The sequence below is a fragment of the Penicillium cinerascens genome (assembly GCF_028974065.1).
Source record: "Penicillium cinerascens strain IBT 15544 chromosome Unknown contig_16_segment0_segment0, whole genome shotgun sequence".
Classification (NCBI taxonomy): Eukaryota; Fungi; Ascomycota; class Eurotiomycetes; order Eurotiales; family Aspergillaceae; genus Penicillium; species Penicillium cinerascens.
In genome coordinates this window covers 1031024-1051972 of record NW_026695286.1, presented here as the reverse complement: position 1 = coordinate 1051972, position 20949 = coordinate 1031024, and the positions used below count along the sequence as shown (strand labels likewise).

At 48.8% G+C, this 20949-nt stretch overlaps 7 protein-coding genes across 7 annotated transcripts; 3 read left to right on the top strand and 4 right to left on the bottom strand.

The window, feature by feature from the left end:
* Nucleotides 1–5211: 5211 nt before the first annotated feature.
* On the bottom strand, nucleotides 5212–7381 carry N7498_000388 (uncharacterized protein; the record flags this gene model as incomplete). The annotated part of the gene is given in 4 exon segments (XM_058447451.1): nucleotides 5212–5706; nucleotides 5746–6526; nucleotides 6540–7106; nucleotides 7245–7381. 4 exon segments carry the CDS (start codon nucleotides 7247–7249, stop codon nucleotides 5212–5214), a joined length of 1848 nt encoding a protein of 615 aa, XP_058312862.1. The 5' UTR covers nucleotides 7250–7381.
* A 584-nt stretch (nucleotides 7382–7965) lies between these two features.
* Nucleotides 7966–9093, bottom strand: N7498_000387 (uncharacterized protein; the record flags this gene model as incomplete). The annotated part of the gene is made up of 4 exons (XM_058447450.1): nucleotides 7966–8184; nucleotides 8244–8393; nucleotides 8450–8656; nucleotides 8725–9093. 4 exons carry the CDS (start codon nucleotides 9091–9093, stop codon nucleotides 7966–7968), a joined length of 945 nt encoding a protein of 314 aa, XP_058312861.1.
* On the top strand, nucleotides 9004–12640 carry N7498_000386 (putative AP-3 complex subunit delta; the record flags this gene model as incomplete). The annotated part of the gene is made up of 7 exons (XM_058447449.1): nucleotides 9004–9120; nucleotides 9330–9424; nucleotides 9478–9596; nucleotides 9652–9848; nucleotides 9907–10290; nucleotides 10338–10566; nucleotides 10632–12640. 7 exons carry the CDS (start codon nucleotides 9004–9006, stop codon nucleotides 12638–12640), a joined length of 3150 nt encoding a protein of 1049 aa, XP_058312860.1.
* A 232-nt stretch (nucleotides 12641–12872) lies between these two features.
* Nucleotides 12873–13215, bottom strand: N7498_000385 (RAMP4 family protein; the record flags this gene model as incomplete). Its single annotated transcript, XM_058447448.1, has 3 exons — nucleotides 12873–12979; nucleotides 13030–13159; nucleotides 13213–13215. The coding sequence occupies 3 exons, from the start codon at nucleotides 13213–13215 to the stop codon at nucleotides 12873–12875; spliced, it is 240 nt and encodes a 79-aa protein (XP_058312859.1).
* A 1044-nt stretch (nucleotides 13216–14259) lies between these two features.
* On the bottom strand, nucleotides 14260–17868 carry N7498_000384 (SacI domain and endonuclease/exonuclease/phosphatase family protein; the record flags this gene model as incomplete). The annotated part of the gene is made up of 7 exons (XM_058447447.1): nucleotides 14260–14678; nucleotides 14733–15055; nucleotides 15106–15215; nucleotides 15265–15564; nucleotides 15626–17264; nucleotides 17313–17508; nucleotides 17556–17868. The coding sequence occupies 7 exons, from the start codon at nucleotides 17866–17868 to the stop codon at nucleotides 14260–14262; spliced, it is 3300 nt and encodes a 1099-aa protein (XP_058312858.1).
* A 360-nt stretch (nucleotides 17869–18228) lies between these two features.
* Nucleotides 18229–19206, top strand: pxr1 (telomerase inhibitor/ribosome biogenesis protein PXR1; the record flags this gene model as incomplete). Its single annotated transcript, XM_058447446.1, has 3 exons — nucleotides 18229–18251; nucleotides 18302–19127; nucleotides 19180–19206. 3 exons carry the CDS (start codon nucleotides 18229–18231, stop codon nucleotides 19204–19206), a joined length of 876 nt encoding a protein of 291 aa, XP_058312857.1.
* Nucleotides 19207–19555: 349 nt separating this feature from the next.
* On the top strand, nucleotides 19556–20719 carry N7498_000382 (uncharacterized protein; the record flags this gene model as incomplete). The annotated part of the gene is made up of 2 exons (XM_058447445.1): nucleotides 19556–19638; nucleotides 19693–20719. 2 exons carry the CDS (start codon nucleotides 19556–19558, stop codon nucleotides 20717–20719), a joined length of 1110 nt encoding a protein of 369 aa, XP_058312856.1.
* Between the last annotated feature and the right edge of the window lie 230 nt (nucleotides 20720–20949).

The window sequence follows — 20949 nt, the reverse complement described above, 5'->3', positions numbered from 1 at the left end:
TCGTATTTATAGGCATATAGCTATTGATGCTGGGACCTCAGTGCTAGAAGCTCAGGGGCATTTACAAGCCCATGAGGCTAGTTTACAGCCAATAGCACCGTCTCCAGCAACCCCTGGGCAGCCTATTCAACCAGCGGCAGCGCCAGCGCAAAGGCGTCAATTTGCGTGTTCTATATGCGGTGAGAAAGGGCATAAGGCCCCTAGATGCCCAGTTAGGTAGAATAATTAATATAAAGGCATTTTGGTTGAAAAAAATAGATGTAAAGTAAAAAAATAGATGTAAAGTAAAAAGCGGATGGTTAGGTGGCCGACTCGGCGGTGTGGCCGAGTGGGTAGTGAATTACGTTAGCGATCTAATAGCCCTTAATAAGCTAGTTTAACGTAGTATTTAAGGGTATTAATAGGCTATTTAAGCGTCGTTTTAGGAAAGCTTAGATTAATACTCCTTATTTAAGTAATTTAGCGATAGTCGCTAGTGTTTTTAGGGTAAAAACGCTTAATTAGTTACTTAGGCAACTTCCTAAGGGTATAGACGTCTAAAGCTAGATATTAAGCTTTAAAAGTACTTATTCTAGATTAAATAGCACTAAACCTACTACTATAAAGCTATTTTTTATAGTAGGCGCTTAAAAAGCGCTATCGTAAGTATTTAGATAGGTAGCGAGAAAATTAAACTTATTGTCAGGATTTTAGGTGTCTGCATTTATAACTGCAGATTTCTAGAGCTTCCAATTCAACATAGAAGTTCCCGCTGAAATTCCCGTTCTGCCATTTCTCACCGCCTTTATCTGATCTTGCAGTTCTCTCTCATTTATCTCTCACTTTGCTCTCACTTCAGCCTTTACTATGCTTTCTCTTTCCATTTGCCTACCGGACCGAGGTTATTAGGCCTATCCTGTCTATAGCCGCGGGTAACAGCACGTTTACCTACCTCGGGTAACAGCACGTTTACCTACCTCGGGCAATAGCACGTTTACGGCAAGATTACCTCGGGCGAATATTACCTTAGGTAATTAGCCAGATGAACTGAATATTTCTGTCTATAAATATAGCCTAGAAACCAGACTAAATAAAACAAGAGCTTTCATCTCAATTATTCTCTTACTACCTTTCTCTCATAAAGGCAGACTAAAGAGACCCTTTATCTTTATCTTCATCCATCTTCCTGGGGTAAGCTACTACGCCGCAGTAGTAGCCGACCTCTACGGGAGGTAGTATTTCTCTCTACAAATATTTGTCCTAAGGACTGCCCTGCCGCATAGGGACCCTTAGGCATTTATTTATCTCTCTTATTTTCATATACTACCAATCCCGACACTTATTAATATAGTTAATACTAAGCTATATTTTTTAATTAACTAAGATTCTATATAAGCGCTTTAAAACCGCAAAATAACTAATATTAAATAGCTATAAAAGATATAAGCTATACGCTAGTATATAAATAGAGATAATCTTATTTTCTAAATAAATTTAGTTAAAATAGGGCGTAGGATAGCTATCGTGCCTATTAAGGACTAATAATCGATATTAGCCTTATATATAGTTATTTATTAATAGTATAAATAGCTTTTAAAGCTATCGAAGGCTAATCTTATTTATCGTCTATCTATTTTAACTAACTTTAAAGCGCTAATCTCTTAGAAGATTATTAGTCTAAGCTAGATTATATAGTTTTGCTTTAAAGATAATTATAGACGAAAGCGCCTATCTAGAAGCGCTAATTAACTTAATTATAGTTACCTACTTATAATTTCCTAGCTATAAAACTAATCGCTAACTATAATATTCTACTTAGGTAATAACCTTTATAGTCGCTATAAGACCTATCGTAAAGCTAGTCTTATTAAAATTATAGATATCCTCTAATAGGATATCGTATTGCTAAATTATAGTTTATACGTGATTAAACCACTCTTAAATAACCTTTAGATCCTTTTATTTTGCTCGCTAATAGTCGTATTAACGTAAGAAACGAGTTTTTAGCTCTAGCTATCTTTTAATATAGTTTATAACCTAGTTTTCGCTGACTATCTAGATTAGGGTTAAATCGCGCTTTATAAGTAAAAGATTCGCTATTTCTCGTACTATAGCTAGCCTAGGGGCTACTCTACGCGTATCTATTAATAATATCCACTTCTTAAGCGATTCCTCTTTAGTTTAGGTCAGTTTATAGTTATTAGCGCGTCTTTTAGAGCGATTTTAGTGGCTATTAATGCGGTCGGCGAGCGTAGAACGTAGAACGTTAAATTAGCGCGCTACGTCTCGAATAGAGCTAATTTCTTTCTTTTTTATAGCCTATATAGCTAACAAAAGACGGCCCTCTTGTTCGATGGAATTACGGCTTGATTAAGCGCGTTTTGGAGGTATAGTAGTTAGTAGAAAATAGGAGAGACGCGTTAGGACGCGTAAATTTAGTTAGGTGGCTAGGTGGCTTATGTGGCTGGGTGGCTTGTGAATTACGTTAACGTAACTAGAAAGCGAGCCGCCTATATAAGCGAGCCGCCTATATAAGCGAGCCGCCCACCTTAAAACACTATAGTAAATACGATATAATATTTTAATAACTATAAGACTGTTTGGCTTTATCTTTTGTATCCTACTTAATTAGAGCATAAGAATTTGGTTTTAAGAGTCTAGGTCAACTTAACTCTAATTTGATAGACTTTACTAAAAATACACTATAATTTAGCTCTCTAAGCTTGCATTATATATTATCGACTCACCGCACCTAAAAACCCTCCGAGACCTTTAAATACCCTTAGACTTATTATAAAGGACATTTATTTATAGGAAGTCTTTATGAGAAGCTGCTATTATTAAGATATAAGGTTGTAATTTATCGCATTTACTATAGTATTTTAAGGTGGGCAGCTTGCTTATATAGGTGGCTCGCTTTCTGCTTACGTTAATAAAAAGATATCCTAGTAACTTAACTATACTTCTCTTTATTAAAACTATAATAATAATATATTCTAGTTATTCTATCTTAACCCTTTAAGGGTCGTAGATAACCCTTTAGATAGAAAGGATAATTATTATAGCCCTTAAATAATATAAGGTAACTTAGATACCTAATTAGATATATTAGAAACTATATAAGAGGGTTTTTTACAATCTATATAAAAGCGAACGCTATATAATTATATAAAGGAATAATAGGCACTCTCTTATAATTAATGAACTCTCTTTCTTAAGGATTAGTTTAGTTATAATTATAGGATTAAAGTTCTTATCTATATACTTATAGTTCTATCTAGTCCCTTACCTAGTCTAAATCTAGTCCTAATAAATAGTAATCGCTTATAGAATAAACTATAAACTAGAAGTAGGTTAATTAATAGTAATTTAAAAGAATGAATCAGTAGGATTATACATCTAAATTAGGAGTAGTCAACTATTTTTATATAAATAAGGGCGGATAAGGGCCAAGGGCTGTTGAGAAATAAAGGGTAGATGATCAGACGAAAAAAGATGGATAGGTAATTAATAGTAGATTCTGATGATATTTTCTGCTCGTTCTCAGGGGGGTATTTATATCCTCTTCCTGGGAACTGTTTTCTAAGGGAAATGCATACAAAAATGTTCTCCTACACCGCTGCCCAGGGTCCATGAAAGAACATCCTCTGGAACAAGCAAAGAAGGTGATATATATGAGGAACCTGCATATACAGGCTGCTCATGCAGCCCAATTTCAATAGCCTCATAGGTCTAGCTGGCCAATCAGCAGCCATCGGGGCAGAGAGATGTCGACCGATATTGGCGCCTTAGGATAAGGGCTTCAATTTCCAACAAGGGCTAGGCGAGGGCGGGGGATCCTGGCCCTCAAAATGTTTTTCATGAGGTCTATTTAGAAAAAGTGGTGTACCTACCATTTAGGAAATATATATATATATATATATAATTTTGCTCCAATTACCTACCCCACTTACCTATTCTAGTCTTTATATCTAATATTAAAAAAATATATAGTATATATAAATGCCAAGACCTAAACTTCATGTGAATTCGGGTTAAGATGGGTTATTTACGGGGGTTTAAATCCAGGTTTATAATCCACTGGGTTAGGTTCGGGTTATAGCACAGTCTAGAGGCAATACTCTTTTTAACTATCCTCTCCGCGGAATTATTCAAGCTATAGATAGAGGGACACGCTCATTCCTTCACTAAGCATACACCCTTTATAGATAGATAAAGTGTAGGGGTACTACGTTAAAAGACTAAGCTAGCCTAGAACTTTACAGCAAAGTTACTTTCTCCGTATGCTGTTGGAGCTGTCGGAGCTGTCAGAGCTTGGAGATTTCCCACGAGAGCTCGAAATTGAATATGTTCTCACCGCCACGAATATTTCAAACGAGCGAGGTAGACAGTATGTAAACAGCCGGGCTTTCTGATACCGACTAAAATGAAGTTACGGCAAGAAAGTATGTTGGAAATCTGTCCAAAAAAGCCCTACTGCTCTTATCTCAAGCCTCTGCATAATATAGAGTATTTTCAAGTAAAGGGGCTATGATTTGACTAGAATGCCCGTGCATGCACAAATCCATTTCGACAAACCTCTCGCCCATCGAATAGACCAGTTAAGACAGGCCCGAAATATCGATAAGACGCAGGAAGCTAGTAAGATTCACTCATTCCTGGTAGCCAGATCAAAATAAGTTACCGCTCTGGTCTCTCTCGCTTAGTACCTCACTCTTCAACACACCTATAAAATGACAATGTACGCAACGTGATGTGAGTTGTCCACTAAATACTATATCTATGCCAATACTTGTGTAGTGATCCAGATTACGACTACAGAACCTAGAATCAGAGGACTCTCGCTTAACAGCACTGCGACATTTTGCAATATATTGACGGGTATTTCATTGGACTTATGGCTTGCGTGGGATGAAACGATGAGGGTGTCCTCAGGATTAAATGGTAAGGGTTGAAGTGAACAGCACCCTGCGCTCGGCCAAACATGACATAGATCCTAAAGTCTCTAGCACAGGCCCGTGATTGTTTCCGTGTAGTGAATGGCTGAATGTCCCAAATAGGAGTGGAAGATGAGATGAATCGCTGGCTAAGAGGTAGCTGGATATGAACATATGCGGGTCTGGTCGTCGCTATTCCGTGTTTTAAAGTCGGCAGATACAGCGCGGAGAACAACCAGATAGTCATGCAGAGGAGCATACGTGCGCAGCCATGGAGGAGATGTTCGCTACCATATCACTGGGCCGCTGGTTCGGCCTTTTTCTCGGCCTTAGGGGCCTTGTTGACCCTCGGCGGGTTGCGACCACCCATCATCCAATTGGCAAATCCCCCGGCCATGGGAGTGGCGACTTTCGCTTTGGGTTTCTTGCTACCTGAATATCGGTCATTAGCATTTATCAAGCCCGTGTAGGAGATTGCGTGTAGGGTCAACCATTTGGCGGAAAGGATCGAGCACATACCTCCATCTTTCTTCTTCTCCGATGCAGCTGGGGCACCATCCGGCTTCGCAGGCGGCGGATCTGCGGCAGGAGATGGGTCGGCTTCCTTCGGCTTCTCTGGAATCGGCCACATGTGCATGGTGATTGTCCAGTCGGGCTCGACTACCGTCTCCCAAACCTGAGGTAGAATGATATCGCCATTGGGGCCGACAAGATCGTAGTGCCCCTCCGCGACGTGAGGCCCAATGACCTCGATATGAAGAAAGGCTTGTTTGATCAAATCTTCCATTCCCTAGAAATACGTAGATGTTAGATGCGCTGTTCGCATAACTAAGACTTGGAAAGGGAGGACTCGGGGGTTACTTGCCTGCCATGTGCTGCACAGCTCAAAGGGAAAGCTAAATTTCCGGCCCACGGCATCTTTGAACTTGATAGGTTTTTTCTTCTCCGGGGCAGGTTTGGTCGAAGCTTCTGCAGCGGCTGCCGTTGCCGCCTTTGCCGCAGCCGCTGCTTCCGAGGCGGCAGCGGCAGCAGCTTTCTCAGCTTCTTCTTTTGCCTTGGCTGCATCATCGGCGGCCTTCTTTTCGGCATCTGCGCGAGCCAGTAAAGCAGCCTCCTCGGCGATTTTCCGGTCGTGCGCAAGTTGCTGCTCTTTGGCGGCGGCCTCGGCGGCCTCGCGCTCGATCGCAGCGAGACGGGCCGCTTCCTTGCTTTCACGTTCCGTGCGTTCATCCAGAATCAACTTCTCCAGACGTGCAATCGCTTCATCCTTCGCAGCGTCTGCGGGTGGAGGAGCTGGGGATGATGCTGCCTCCGGCTGAGTCGGAGAAGTCACCTGAGGATACGAAGGAAAGTAAGACTGCGGCATCATTCCCTGAACCATAGAATAGGGATCGCGGTAGTTGTAATATGCATTGGGGGCATATGGCATCATCTCATGATGGAAAGGTGAGCTCGCATAGGGTGAAGGCCCATGGGCGCCCATGGGGTGAAGGGGGGTGTTGAGGGGGGTTGTGCGGATCGATTCGTGACTGGGGTGGCTGTCGAGGATGTCGGTGCGCTTGATCTTGCGCATAGAATGGGGGATACATAGGAGCGCCGGACGATGGTCCCTGAGCCCCGTACGGATAGGGGCCAGGGCCATACGGCTGGCTCACCGGGTTGGCGTGACCGAAGCGAATGAGTTGGTCAGACGGTAGAGGGCCGTTAGGGGGTGGGTAGGGAGCATGTCCAGGCGGATAGGCGTTGAAGGATGGGCCAGAAGAAGCGCTCGGCGCATAGCCTGCGGCAGGCGGGGCAGGGGGCCACCGTCGGTCATGAGGGTTTCGCGCATATCCTTCCGGATATTCCTCCGAGTCTGCGCTGTCGGGCGACTCCGGGGAACGGTGTCGTCGGGCCCGAGAGCCCAGGGACTCGCGTTCGGAAATCATTTGGCGGCGCGGTGGTTGGCGGCGGCCCGAAGCCGAGCGCGAACCGTGGAGCGAGCGGTTACGGTGCGAGGTCCTTGGTCGAGAGGCTGAATCAGACGGTTTCAATTCATCTGGATATGACAGATGCGCCCACTCATCATAGTCCTGGTATTCATGGCTTCCGTCTGAAGGCACGGATACTTGCACGACCGAGGAGTCCTCCTCGTCCGTCAGAGAGCTATCCGAGCCGTGCGGATTTGTGGGATCAATCGAGATGCTGAGCCTGGAAAGGGGGCGGCGGGGTGAGAAAGTCAGTGCAAGGTTCTCGGGTGAGACGGGGAGGGAAATGCAGAGAGTAGAGAGCAGAGCACAGAGAGGAGGGGAAAGGGAAGGGGAGGAAGCAGAGAGGGCAAAAACATACGTCATAGAGCCAATACAGAGCCTCTTATTTTACGTCCCGAGTAAAATGAGAATACCTCGGTCAGTGCAGGTTCACTCTCACTCGCATATACGAAAAGCGAGGAGAGGGGAACACCCGAGTTGGTGAGTTGGTGTGGGTGGGGAGGGGAGAGAGGGGATAATAGAATTGACGCTGGTAAAAAAAAAAAAAAAAAAGCGGACGCGGGGGGGGAGGCAAAGAGCAAGCGCATTGACTCTTGGTGCCCCGCTAGATTGAACTCCCTTGCGCGCAGGGGTCCTTAAATAGGTACGAGTGCGTATAGTTGTGTGTATAGCCGTCGCCGTAGCTCTGTGTGGGTGTGGTTGCGTTGTTCGGCATAGATGGGAAAGTCCGGAAGGGCATTTAAAAGAAGATGGCGAAGCGCCGTTTTTTTAGGTGAGGATCTTGCCTGCCTAATTCACCATTCTATTGGGCTGGGTTGGGCATACCTTAGCGTTGGTGTAACTATTTTTCTCCCTTGACATCGAAATGGATCTGCTGCCCAATGCCCAATCATCGCCTGCCTACGGAACGCTCCAGAAACTCGGGTTGTGAGACGAGTCAAATCTAGGCCTAGACCAAGTTCTGCAGGTGTGTGCGAGTCCAAAGATCGGCGGATCATACACATACTGCATTACAGATATAATAGAGAGAGAAAGAAGAGGGGTATCCAATATCTAGAGAGCTTGGGTGATGGTGCTGATCATTGCGACTTTTCAAAGCGATTCAGCAGTTCTTTGGCCGCAATGAGTTCACTGCGACTGGACGCCCAATGTTGGTCATCGACCGACCGTGATCGGACAATGTCTCCGAGTTTCTGAAGCCCGAGGCTTTTCAACTGCACAAGCGTTTTCTTCGACGGAATGGCTGCCTCCGAGGGTCTATCATGGGCGTAGTCCTTTTCCAGCATGTGCGACGAAGCCTGCAATGTCGGGATTTCAAATCAGTACGGGGGATGCATAGGCCTCTGCTCACACGTACCAGAATCAATCCGTAATACCCCCGCAAGTAGTCGTCGCAGAGCTCAATGCTGCGGCAGAAGTGTTGCACCGACTTGCCTGCAAGCCGGGGTGCATCGCCATCGGGAGACGAGGCGCAAACATAGAGAAGTTCCCCAAGCCGAGCGTGGACCTGGTCGACGTTAATTCGGGTTCAAATCCCAGACAAAGAGAAGGGCCTTGCCATACATTCCAGGAATTCGGGGCTATCAGCAGAGACTCCTCAAGGCAGAAAATTGCTTGGGCACCGAGGCCCTGAGACTGATACAGGTCTGCCAATTCGCACCACGCTTCGGGATCGGTAGGTATGGCATCAAGGAGCTGGATGAGGGCCGCAATGGCATCGGAGGACCGGTTTAGCGAGCGCAGCAAAGCTACCTTACGCTTCATAATGGGCTATACCGAGTTGGCCGTTAGGTATTCACTATGATCAACATTTACTCGGTGGTTGGACCCAGACGAACCACATTGACTGGATTCTCCGAAAGGATCCTCTCGTATTCCTCTAGACATTTCTTCAGAGCTGGCTGGTCTTTTGCGGTCGCTTCTTGGTACAGGCCACGGAGGCCCATCACTCTTTCGTTCGAAGCACCGAATCGATGGTTTAAACGGTCGAGACACGCGTGGGCAGACTTGTCATCTCCAGTCCGAAGACAGGCAAGGAGGAGCTGTTCAATCTGCCCGTACTCCTCGGCCGTGTCTGCAGACGAAGTAGATGGAGCCACTCCCGTATTCGCAGGATCATGGCCGAGAATCGTGGGCGCCTGTTGGGAAAGATGAAGGGCGGAAATCAGGTCAGACCCATTGGCCTCGCGGGCTTCTGCAAAAGCCATGGTAAGTATCGGATGGGACGTGCCCCGGTACGGGTATTTGGAAGAGAGGAAAAGGGGAAAGGGAAAAGGTGTTGGAGGAAGAGACCGGAGAGCATAAGGAGAGTGGAGAACTCCCCGGAGATTACACCAAGCACACGGTCCCGTGATCCTTATCGAATTCCCCACGTCAACTCCGACTTTCCCAGCCTGGAACAGCTTGCAAAAGCTTGCTACAGCTGAGCTCCCGGCGAACTCAGGGCTGGAAAGATAATGCTTCTTTTCGCCAAGGAACCGTGGTATTCGTATTGACCTTCGGAATCCCTACCGCTCGCGGCGCGAGTCGAAACAAGATGTATGTCTCCGATGGTGGGATCCTCTAGTGCCCCGACTGACCGTGCCATCTAGGTTCGAAAAGTCTCTCTACGACCTGATCAAGGGTCTTCGGACCCACAAAGGTGGAGAGGATGAATACGTCCAGGATTGCCTGCGAGAATGCAAGGCCGAAATTAAATCCCAGGATATGGGTAGACAACGCCCCCCTCCTCCAAAACGCTATCTCCGCATGCTGAACCCGATCAGATAAAAAGGCCACGGCGCTTCTGAAGCTCATCTATCTTGAGATGTTTGGGTATGACATGTCGTGGGCGGCTTTTAATGTCCTGGAAGTCATGTCTTCTTCGAAATATCTTCAGAAACGAGTGGGCTATCTCGGAGCGGTGCAAAGCTTCCGACCGGACACGGAGGTTCTGATGCTGGCAACAAATATGCTCAAAAAGGTTGGTTCCGGTCACTCTTTTCTGAGAACTGAGCATGGTCAATCTAATTGGCGTACAGGATATCGTGTCTCCCAGCATTCCCTCTTTGTCCCTGCCGCTCGTCACCCTCCCGCATATCATCACTCCTTCGCTGGCCATGTCTCTGCTTCCGGATATACTATCCCGTCTCTCACACTCAAGCCCCGTAGTACGCAAGAAGACGATCGTGTGTCTCTACCGGCTTGCATTGGTATACCCGGAAGCACTCAAGCTATCATGGCCTAAAATTAAGGACCATCTGATGGACGACCAGGAAGATATTAGCGTGACCACGGCGGCTATCAATGTTGTCTGTGAGCTTGGTTGGCGCCGGCCACATGATTTTCTGCCATTGGCACCCCGACTATTCGAACTACTGGTGGATAGCGGCAATAATTGGATGGCCATCAAAATCATCAAGCTGGTTAGTCTATCTCTTCCCTACGATGGTTTCTTTTCTAATAGTTTCAGTTTGCAACTTTGACTCCGCTGGAACCTCGACTGACACGCAAGCTCTTGCGACCGTTGACCAACATCATTCAGACTACCACGGCTATGTCACTACTGTACGAGTGCATCAATGGTATCATTCAGGGTGGAATTCTTGACGGTGAGGAGAATCTGCAGGAAAGAGATGAGGTTGCCTCATTGTGCGTGGGTAAACTACGAGGAATGATAGTCATGAATTCGGACCCCAACCGTAAGGTTTTCTTGATCTGGCCAATACTGGTGACACCTTCTGACTTCTAGGGGGAACACGAACAGTCAAGTACGTTGCTCTTCTTGCATTGAACCGCATAGTTACAACACACCCCATGCTCGTATCTGTGCAACAAGACGTGATCATGGACTGTCTGGATGACGCAGATGTGTCTATTCGCTTGCAGGCCTTGGAGCTTGCAGCTGGAATCGTCACAAGTGACACCCTTCAAGCAGTGGTGAACCAATTGGTGAATCAGCTTCAAGTGGCCTCGTTGTCATTCGCAAGGGACGCTACCGATCCCGAATTCGATCCCGAAGCCGATTCCTCCGCGCGAGCCGCATCTGAAAGCCCCGAGGGGCAAAGGGCATCCAACGTGGGACCTGACACCTCAATTGACTTGCCCAGTGAATATCGAACCGAGGTCGTGAATCGTGTGCTAGACATCTGTTCACAGAGCAACTACGCGGAGGTGACCGACTTTGAGTGGTACGTGGGCATTCTAGTCAAACTCGTCGGTCTACTCCCACCATCGGGGCTGGATGAGTATTACCAGCAGACTCAAACGGGCAAATGGTCCATCAACGGCTCGAGAACGACTGTTGCGTTTCGGATTGGATCGGAGATCCGCAATGTTGCCGTGCGCGTGAGGGGAGTACGTCCGGAAGCAACCCGGGCGGCTGAGTCATTACTGCTCGTTGACAACAGATCGATCCTTTTTCCAGCAGGCTCCAATGTGGTCAACGATGTTCTGGGCCCTATTGCGTGGGTTGTTGGTGAGTATGCAGAATGCCTCGTGTCGCCTGACCGGGCGCTGCAATCGCTGATTGATCCGTCTAATGCATCCTTGATGCCCAGAACTTTACAGCTGTTCCTGCAGGCGATACCGAAGGTGTTTGTTCAATTAAATCGCACCTGGGGGGCCAAAGATACGTGGAAGAGTGAATTGTCTCTTCTGTTGGCTCGAGTCGTGGATTTCCTCGAGCTCTTAGCCGCTCATCCGGATCTGGACGTTCAGGAGCGGGCCATTGAGTTTCTGGAAGTCCTCCGCTTGGGTGCCGAGGCGATGCGCTCGAATACACAGGAAGTGCCATCGCTACTCACCTCCATCATTCCCAGCTTGTTCGAGGGCCTGGAACTCAATCCCATGGCACTGAGTGCTCAGAAGAAGGTGATATTGCCTCCAAGTCTGCGCCTGGATGAGGCATTCCATGATGATCTGCCGGGCCTTTTCCGCAACCTGGACCGCTCGATGTTGAATGTGGACACGCGGAGTGTCTTACAGGACTTTTACCATGTCCCGGATCTTTCTCCGCCCGTCAACAAGCCGTTGTACGAAGCGGCCCCTATCGAAGTGCATCTCGGCCCATCATACCAGAACACAGTTGGCGGCACGATCGAACATCCATCCGTCTTGGAAAGGAGAAAGGTTGAGCGCAGGGAACGTTTCAAGGATGACCCGTTCTATATTGCTCCTGGGAGTTCATCGGGCACGTCCACGCCGGTCCATGACGTGTTTAAGTCGACCAATGGCGATGCGTTGGACATTGATTCAATTCCAATTGTCGATTTGAAACTGGATGATGGACAGCAGGGCCGTGTTGATCGTGATTCTCTCACGGACCGTCAGATCTCTCCCAAGAAAATGGAGGTTACCGCCGATGAAACATTTGGGTCTGATGACACTCCGTTACACGATAGTTTGGCCGGAACTACCCGTGGGTCTACTGGCTATAAGCGTTCTCTACTCCAGGTGGATTCTAGCGGTCTCGGTCAGCTTTCACTGGGAAAGAATGATGATAGAGACCCTATCGTGGCCGGGGATGAGGGTGACGCCGAAATGACAAAGGCGATGCAGAACGTGGAACAAATGCGGCTGCGCATGCAGCGAGCGTCCGAGCGAATCCAATTAGAGGGGACTCCGGCTGAGGGCACTCTCGTGAAGAAGAAGAAGAAAAGCAAGAAGAAGCCCGACGATGGTGATATCGAGAAGACAGAGCCCTCTCGGGTCCGGGGAAAAAAAGAAGAAGAAAAGGGAGGCTGTTTGATTGCCAGTCATTTTAAAGTAGCTTAGACAATGTGATGAGATGAAGTTATCCATATATTTTTTTTCCTCCACAAAGCAGATGTGTCATGTGCCGTCAACCCATCTACCCGGTGCTCCTTGAACATCCAGTATCTCGGCGTCTCTCGGGGTACTTTCGGGTATAGGTGTAACCAGGGGGGTTGTATTTGGCACTGCCGGCGCGGGTGTCTTGTCTTTTCACGTATATCAATGGGGGTATCTTCGAAGGGAGGTTCGTGTTCTATCCGGTGAGCCGGGAAAGCATTGAAGCCACCGTGGACCAAATTTCAGGGACAATCCTCAGGAGCTCCAGGATGAGACCACCGCAAACAACAAAAGCCAGGACCACTATTACAGGCCGTTAGCTTGACACAATTAAGCGAGTTTCAATCACTCACAAACCCAGCTCGCAGAGACGGGTGACTTGGAAGCCTGCTTGGGCTTGGTTGAAGAAGGCCCCTTCCCTCTTTTAGCGGCCTCGTTCTTTGCGAAGCGCTCGTTTGCGCGTCGTTGTTGGGGTGTCTGTGCCTGTAAGATGGATTAATATGGTTTCAGCAGAGCTGTGGATCACGGGGAATTACCATGGTTGTTGATACCGAGGGGTTGCAGGGTGCGTTGATAGGGGAAGGTCTATCGTGGAGTCGAAGAAGCAACTTTATCGGGGGAGCTTTTATCGCCGTCCGGGGAAAAAGGCCACGTTGTTGCCAACCACGGACCACAACCACACCCATGTCTCTGTCGAGATGCTTCAATGCTCTGATGTCTGTACTCAGTGGGTGCCGAGCTCTTATGTACACACGCTTAGATTTCCCTAGGTCAGTGTGCCGTATGATAAGATGTGTAGCTTGGTTTTCCATGGTCACCGCACGAGTATATATGCGTCGTTAGTGAGGGACTTCCAAATTGCAACTTGCTTGCGCTGTGTTTCTATCTCGGCAAATCCTTAAATCCTCTCGGTCTACAGATCGTGCTGTCAAGGTAGGTTTGAATGGGTTCAACCGGCATCGGCCCGATTGGGCCCGTCGCATTGATATCCCCATCTAATCCTCCAAGTCCATAGATACTGCACTACGACACAGAATACCTAGAAAGAGCCACAACGGTCGGAGGGCTTAGCATTGAAGGAGAAGGCTCGGGGGCCGCCATCGTGTCTCAGGACTGGTAATGCCACTGTCCACAGAATCGCCGCTATTTCCGCAAAAGCTCCAATAACATTTCGCAATCCTATTTCCTGTCAAGACTGCGCTGTCGGCTGCATCCATAGGGTTCTTCATTCGGGTTCACGTCTTCCCAACAGGGCAAACCCAATGCACCACTCCAAGGGTTCCCGGCCTAATTCCCGGCTGGCCCGGTCTTTTCTGTCTTTCCTGTTTTCTTCCCTCCTTTTCATAACTAGCTCTTGATATTTTATTATCCTTTCCGCTCTCCCTCCCCCTTACGACAAGTGAACGCGCCGAATCAAGAAAAGAAGAGAAGTAATGAGTCAGATCCAATGTGAAGAATAAGGGATGCAAATATCTATGAAAAGATGAGTTTAATCTACATTGTGCAAAGATTCTAGCTCCGAAGAACCAACCCCCTTAGTATCGTCCTATGCAAGGCCGGTCTTCGATGCGTAGAGTCATAAATCATCGCTGAGGTAGGAGTGGCCTCCACTCAATCTGTTCGTCCGCATCATCACCAAGGAGATCTGGAGCCCCGGTGTTGCTCTGAGGCGCTGCCCATACGCCTTGGTCAGAACCCGAGACCGGACTTCGAACACCCCCTTGAGAGCTCAGTGAGAGCGGCTTTCGAGGCACGGCCGGAGGTGATTTACTCATGGTTGAACTTCCACTTCGAGGTCCCGTAGACTCCGATCCGTCAAACGCTTGTTGTCGCGGAGGAGGCACCGGCTTCCTATCCGTGCGAGCGTCTGCCTGCTTACCCATTAAACTGGAGTTTGGTACCCAGTCAGGTTCGGTATCCATTGAGAACGGATTGGACTTGCGTTTGGGATTTGCAATGAACCTCTCTGCAGGTGGCTGAACCGTCGCCTTGACGGGGGCGCCTGTTACATGAATTAGGCCTGTTGGTCGAAGATTCACACCGTCGGACAACATACCTTGATCCAGCCACCATCTCGTTCGATCTGAGCTGGCTGGTGGTAACCCCGGCGCAATGGAGACTTGCGCCATGCTATCCTCATCATCTAGGTCCAGGAGGTGTGGTGAATCGGAGAGAGCGTCATCCTGTTTCTCCTTATAAAGCAAACGTCTCAGGCTATCTTTGAGACCAAGATCAACAACATTGATAACGCAGTCAAACATTGACCAGACCGGGCGGTGGTCAGAAACCCGCAAGTCGGCGGTTTGATACCCGGTTTGACGTACATTAGCCCCTCTCCATAGCACCCGATCACACCACGCAGGAATACGGCCCTTTTCGCTGCAAAAGGGTCAGTAGGTTTGATAATTGAGTAGATGGGCTCTCCTTACGAAGTATCGTAGTGGTCGGTGCCGACATCGTATTTGTATGTCGGAGGGAATCTTATAGGACCCTCCGAATAGAACTGGAAAGCTCTCCCTGCAATCATTTGCAGATTCAACTGTTCTTGTTAGCGAGAGGAAGACGGCAGATACGAAAGGAGGGCCAACCTGGTCATTATCATAGAGTTTTTGATAGTCACGTTGCGTGACAAGATCTCTCACGATCTGATTTCCCAGTCCAATTCGGTAGTTAAAATCCCCGAGCCAGATCACAGTGTCGTGATCTGCAATGGATCGATTCTTTTGAAAACGTAGCCCTCGGTCAATAGTCTCGTAGTCCCTATTTCGTTCGTCGTAGTTCGCAAACCCGGCAGCCAGGTGGGCGGTGATAAAGCAGATGCTCGTGTTGGAAAAGTCAAACCGGATGGCACAACCACCCTTGTTGCCGGCGATCCCCGAGAGACCTGTCTGTAGGACTGTCAGTCCAGTCGTGGTGATTGGGAATTAATACTCCTCTTGCCTTTTTCACAGTGCCCTCGACATTCTTTATTTCCTTCAATGCGTCTAGCTTCACGTAGATCATAAGTGCAGCGCCCACAAGCTGCCCGCTTCTCAACAGCACGTACTTGCTGGTCCCTTTCATCCTCGCGCGATTATTCAAACATTGCTGAACAGCTTTTTCCCACACCTTCCGAGTACTTGGGTCCGTTGACATGATCTGTTGTGGACTTAAATCCACGATTTCTTGAAATCCGACGGCGAAGACTGTGGGGTCCTCGTTGGCGTCATCGGCTTCGGGAAACAGCCATGGCGTAAGGTCGGCACCGGGGCCTTCATCACGGCCATTCACGTTGAAGCTACCGACCCAGAGTCGAATGTGTTTGGTCGATGAATATTCCGAGGCACGCCGGCTCAGCTCCTCGGTGACCAAATCATTCATTGGGTCATAGAGATAGACTGGTATTTGGTGTGCCAATCTACCTAGGAGAAGATCGATTGTCTTCTGACGTGCCTTGTCGGTAAAATTGTTGACATAGAGCCGAGTTGCGCTTTTGCGTGCATCTGCAAGCGCGCCCGCAAGGGACATCTTCCCATGTCGCGTAAAAGAGGATTTGAGGGCGCCTGTTCCCGCGTAAATTTTGGAAAGTGCATCACCGTTGTCAGCCCAGAGGGTTGAATGGCGCATCTGGATGTCCGAGCTCAGCCTTCCGCCTTGCTGTGACAGAAATGACTCCAATGCCATCGAACTGATGATGGTCTGGACAAGGTTTGTTCGGTCTAGACAATCCAGACAGTTGGTCCGAAAAACCCCTTCCTGCTGCAGGATGACCGAAGAGCTGCTGGCTACATCATCTTTATCATCGGCGGACCCAGCGGAGCGAGCAACGTCTTCTGACAGAAAATATGCAAAGCCATCCAGAGAGTCGGCCAGCTCATACTTGATCTGGCTACTTGCTTCATACCCAGCGGGACCTCGCGTCTCCGCAAGAAAATCATATTCGGTCGCTCGCAAAAGGTTACGGCGCCCAGATTTCACGGGGTCTTCTTTTTGGCGGAGTGAGCTCCTCGATATGTGCTCGCGAAACTTGGCCGTAAGCTCCGCCTCGCCGCTTCTGAGCTGACTGAGGAGGTTGACCACATGAACAGCGCCGTATTGCAGTTCAAGAGTCTCAAAGTGTTGATTGAACGCGTGCTGGGTGGCCTCGCTCGACCGCGTTATCTCGATCTTCTGCTGTCCCGGAATGAGGCCGGGGGCTTGCTCCCAGAAGATCGGAACGGAGCCTCGAACCTGGGCATATGAGAAAGTGATGCCCGGTGCAACCCAAAGAATCATTTCCGTCTCTACAAAGTTGGCCACGTTGCCATCATCATCGATACCTCGGGAATTGAACCTCGTGCCAGCACGCCGAGACGATTGCCGTGAGATGATGGTTAACAGCGACGGGAAATTGGTTCGCACTTGGGGTAGAATGGAGATAGTTGCAGGAACCTTGAGGGTACCGGCATATCCACGGATGACACAGGTGAGAAGTTGAGATGCATCCAGCTTTGCTTTGTCCGAAGGTGGCAGATGGCTTCGAAACAGAAGAAGGGGATTGATCATGTATGAATTCCAAAGCATGTCTTCATCCAGAGTGTCAATATCGAATGCCGTTGATTTATCGGCTCTGATACATTGTCAGCCGAAGATCACATAAATTGAGGAATCGACTAACCGGTTCTGTAGGCGATCGGTGAGATTGAAGTCAAGGCAGTAGTAAAAGCTCCCATCACTGAGCAGCTTTTTAAGGGCGAGGAAGGGATGGTCGGTCACCATCTCCTTCCCTTCCCCAGCAGCGCGCTCTTCGGCAGCGAAATGAGAGCCAGTCTCATAGTCCATGCCGTACTCATACTCGGGGCGATTAAGGCAATCTGTAACTGTAAGAAAAGGACAATGTTGAATGAGCGACGAGACGTACAGAAACCAACGTTGTCGATCCTGGACACGGTTTCCCCGGGCCGCACAGTAGCAGCCTGGGAGGCGCCGGTGACCACACAGACGAACACATCGTCGTTCAATGTAATAAGACCCAATGTGCCATATCCAGCACCGAGTGGCCGATAGCTCCCAAGGTCCACGGATGAAACATCCGAGAATTCAACCTGGCAGCGAGGCGGACCCTTCGCACCAGTATCGGTTGCGTTGTAGTGGAAGATTAGGACATGATCGGTAGTCACCAAAGCAATAGTCCGCTGAGGATGATCTTGACAAAAAACTCGGAGATTGAACATGATCCGCCGGGCAAGTCGACGGACACTTGCCACACCACCTACCTTCAGTACTGGAGGCTAAGCTCCAGTTTCCCGACACGAAACAGCCGCAGCTATTTTTCCATGTACAAATTCCAGGGAATCCCACAACTAACCACGGAATCTGCCTATACCAGAGGGAGCTCAGTGTGCAATGGCTCAACGTTTCGAAAAGAAAACGGTGTGCTCATTAGTCGCGGTTGTCTGTATACGCGATACCCGAATCGGAGACGGGATACTCGCGGGGGTACCTTATCGGAGGCTGACTCATCATTCCAATTTTTATCTTTTCTAAGACTTTTTCTTCCCGGGGGACGATCACGAATCCTCAACCATCTCGCCATGGGTCTCGCCGCACCTCGGAAGTATGGATTTCTCCCTGCGCTAGGCTTGTTCGCCGTCTAACTGTCTATAGGAAAACCAAGATCTCTCATGATCCCAACAATACGAAATGGGCCCGGGCCACGTCCGGGTTTGGGCATCGCATCATGAGTGCGCAGGGTTGGACACCTGGAAATCGCCTTGGTGCTGAAAATGCCGCCCACGCCGATTTCTTGACTGCTGCCAGCACCTCACACATCAAAGTGACCATCAAGGATGATAATCTGGGCCTCGGGGCCCGTGCCGGACGGGACCCGTTGGGTGAGCCGACTGGGCTTGATGCTTTTAAGGGATTGCTAGGTCGATTGAACGGCAAAAGCGATGTGGAACTGAAGCAGGACCAGCGGAAACGGGACGACGTGAAACTTGCTCGATACGTCGCTATGAAATTCCCGGAGGTTCGATTCGTCCGCGGTGGACTGTTGACCCAGCAAAAACTTGAAGCGCTGCCTCCCAAAGACGAAACACCAAAGGCCGAAACCGAGGATGTTGATTCCTCGTCCAGCGAATCGAGCACCCCGGCCCGCAAATCCAAGTCTAAATCCAACTCGAAGGACAAGTCGAAGTCCAAGTCCAAGTCTTTGAAGAAATCTCGCTCTGAAGGGGAGGATGTGGAGAGCTCATCTGTTTCCGATTCCAAGAAGAAAAAGAAGTCCAAGAAGCGAAAAGTGGATGCCGCGGAGGATACTGGAGGTGAACAGCCGTCAGAGTCTCTGCCCGAATCGCCAAGCAGTACCATAGCGAATACAGTCAAGACTTCAACGGTACGAGAACGCCTGCCTATCGGGAGGCAGGTTTTCCGAGGGCGGCATATTGCTCAGAAGAAGAGAGCGCTCTTGGACGACAAGTCCCTCAACGAGGTGAGCTATTTGAAATGGGACACGATGGAGAATCACGCTAATGGGGAAACAGATTTTCATGGTCAAGGCAAAGGCATAGACCCTGGTTTGCATTGCATTAGTACAGAGACACTACACATGGGGCACGGTCATCGGCGCAATGGTTTTACAAAGCATTTTTCGATTTAGCTACATCCAACGAATCTTAATTTTAGCCATTAGAGAGTGTTTTTTCCACCTACCTACCCTGGTATGCATGTAGTACCTTATAAGGTACCTGATTGTTTGTGAAACAGCGCGGGCCCCGTTTAGGCAAGTCAGCCTCTTAAGTAAGCTGGCGATGTCCGACGTCGCTTAGGTAAGAGGGCGGCACCAGAGGTTCGTCTGGTGACCGGCGAGGAGTAATTCGGCTTCACTTTTCGCTATCTACTCCATCGTAGGACCTCATCATGAATGGGCACGTTCAGTCCGAACGTCGTCCTGGCACTTCGGTGCGCCCGCCCTCCCGTGTCGAGGACGACGACAGGAAACGGTATGCTCCCCCCACCGTACGCTCCGTTCCACTGGAAATTAACGGCTCTTCCAGCATCCATTGGGCACCGTTGAATATCGGTCTCGAGCGGCGCCTGCAGACGTTGATCGTTCTGTGCCATACTCTGACCATCGCTATTTTCTTGACCGGTTTCTTCTTCACGTGTGCCATTCCCCTTTTCTGGCCTCTTCTGTTGCCCTACCTGGTTTATATCACTCTGTTCTCGACTGCGCACACGTCCGGAAAGCTCAAGGGCCGAAGTTCCCTGTTGCGTTCGCTTCCCGTGTGGTCTCTCTATGCATCCTATTTTCCCGCCCGCCTCCACCGCGAGGAATCACTTCCTCCAACCAAAAAGTATATATTTGGCTACCACCCGCATGGCATCATTTCACATGGCGCATTCGCCGCATTCGGAACCGAAGCACTGGGGTTTTCGAGGCTTTTCCCGGGCATTACCAATACACTTTTGACGCTGGATTCGAACTTTCGAATTCCCTTTTATCGAGAGTATGCGCTTGCCATGGGACTTGCGAGCGTGTCCCGGGAATCATGCGAGAATCTTTTGACCAAGGGCGGTGCGAATGGTGAGGGAATGGGCCGCGCAATTACCATCGTCGTTGGCGGGGCCCGTGAATCTCTCAACGCGCAGCCGCATTCTTTACGACTGGTCCTGAAGCGGCGCAAAGGATTCGTCAAGCTTGCAATTCGAACCGGCGCTGACCTCGTGCCGGTCTTGGCGTTTGGGGAAAATGACATCTACGAACAAGTGCATTCAGATGAACATCCGATTATCCATAAGATCCAAATGCTGGTCAAGCAAACGATGGGATTCACCATCCCTTTGTTCCACGCGCGGGGAGTTTTCAACTATGATGTCGGGCTAATGCCCTACCGCCGTCCATTGAATATCGTAGTCGGACGGCCTATCCCGGTGATGCAGCAGCAGAACCGTGACAAAATCGATGACAGCTACATCGATGAGCTTCACTCAAGATATGTTCAGGAGCTACAGCGACTATGGGATCAGTGGAAGGACGTCTATGCCACGGACAGAGCGGGCGAACTTGAGATCATCTCATGATACACTCGACGGACACAAGTGACCTGATATCCTCGCAGTTGCGACTGGCCTTACGGAAACATATTACTGCCTTAAATGTTCATCATCCACTTTTACAAATGTCACGCTCTTGCATTTTATAAAGATGTTGATTAGATATCTAGGTAGCATGTACATATTCGCCTTTGGGAACGAATGGATTTCCAATACAATGACATTCCCCTAAGCGTCAACAAAACACAAAAAATCAA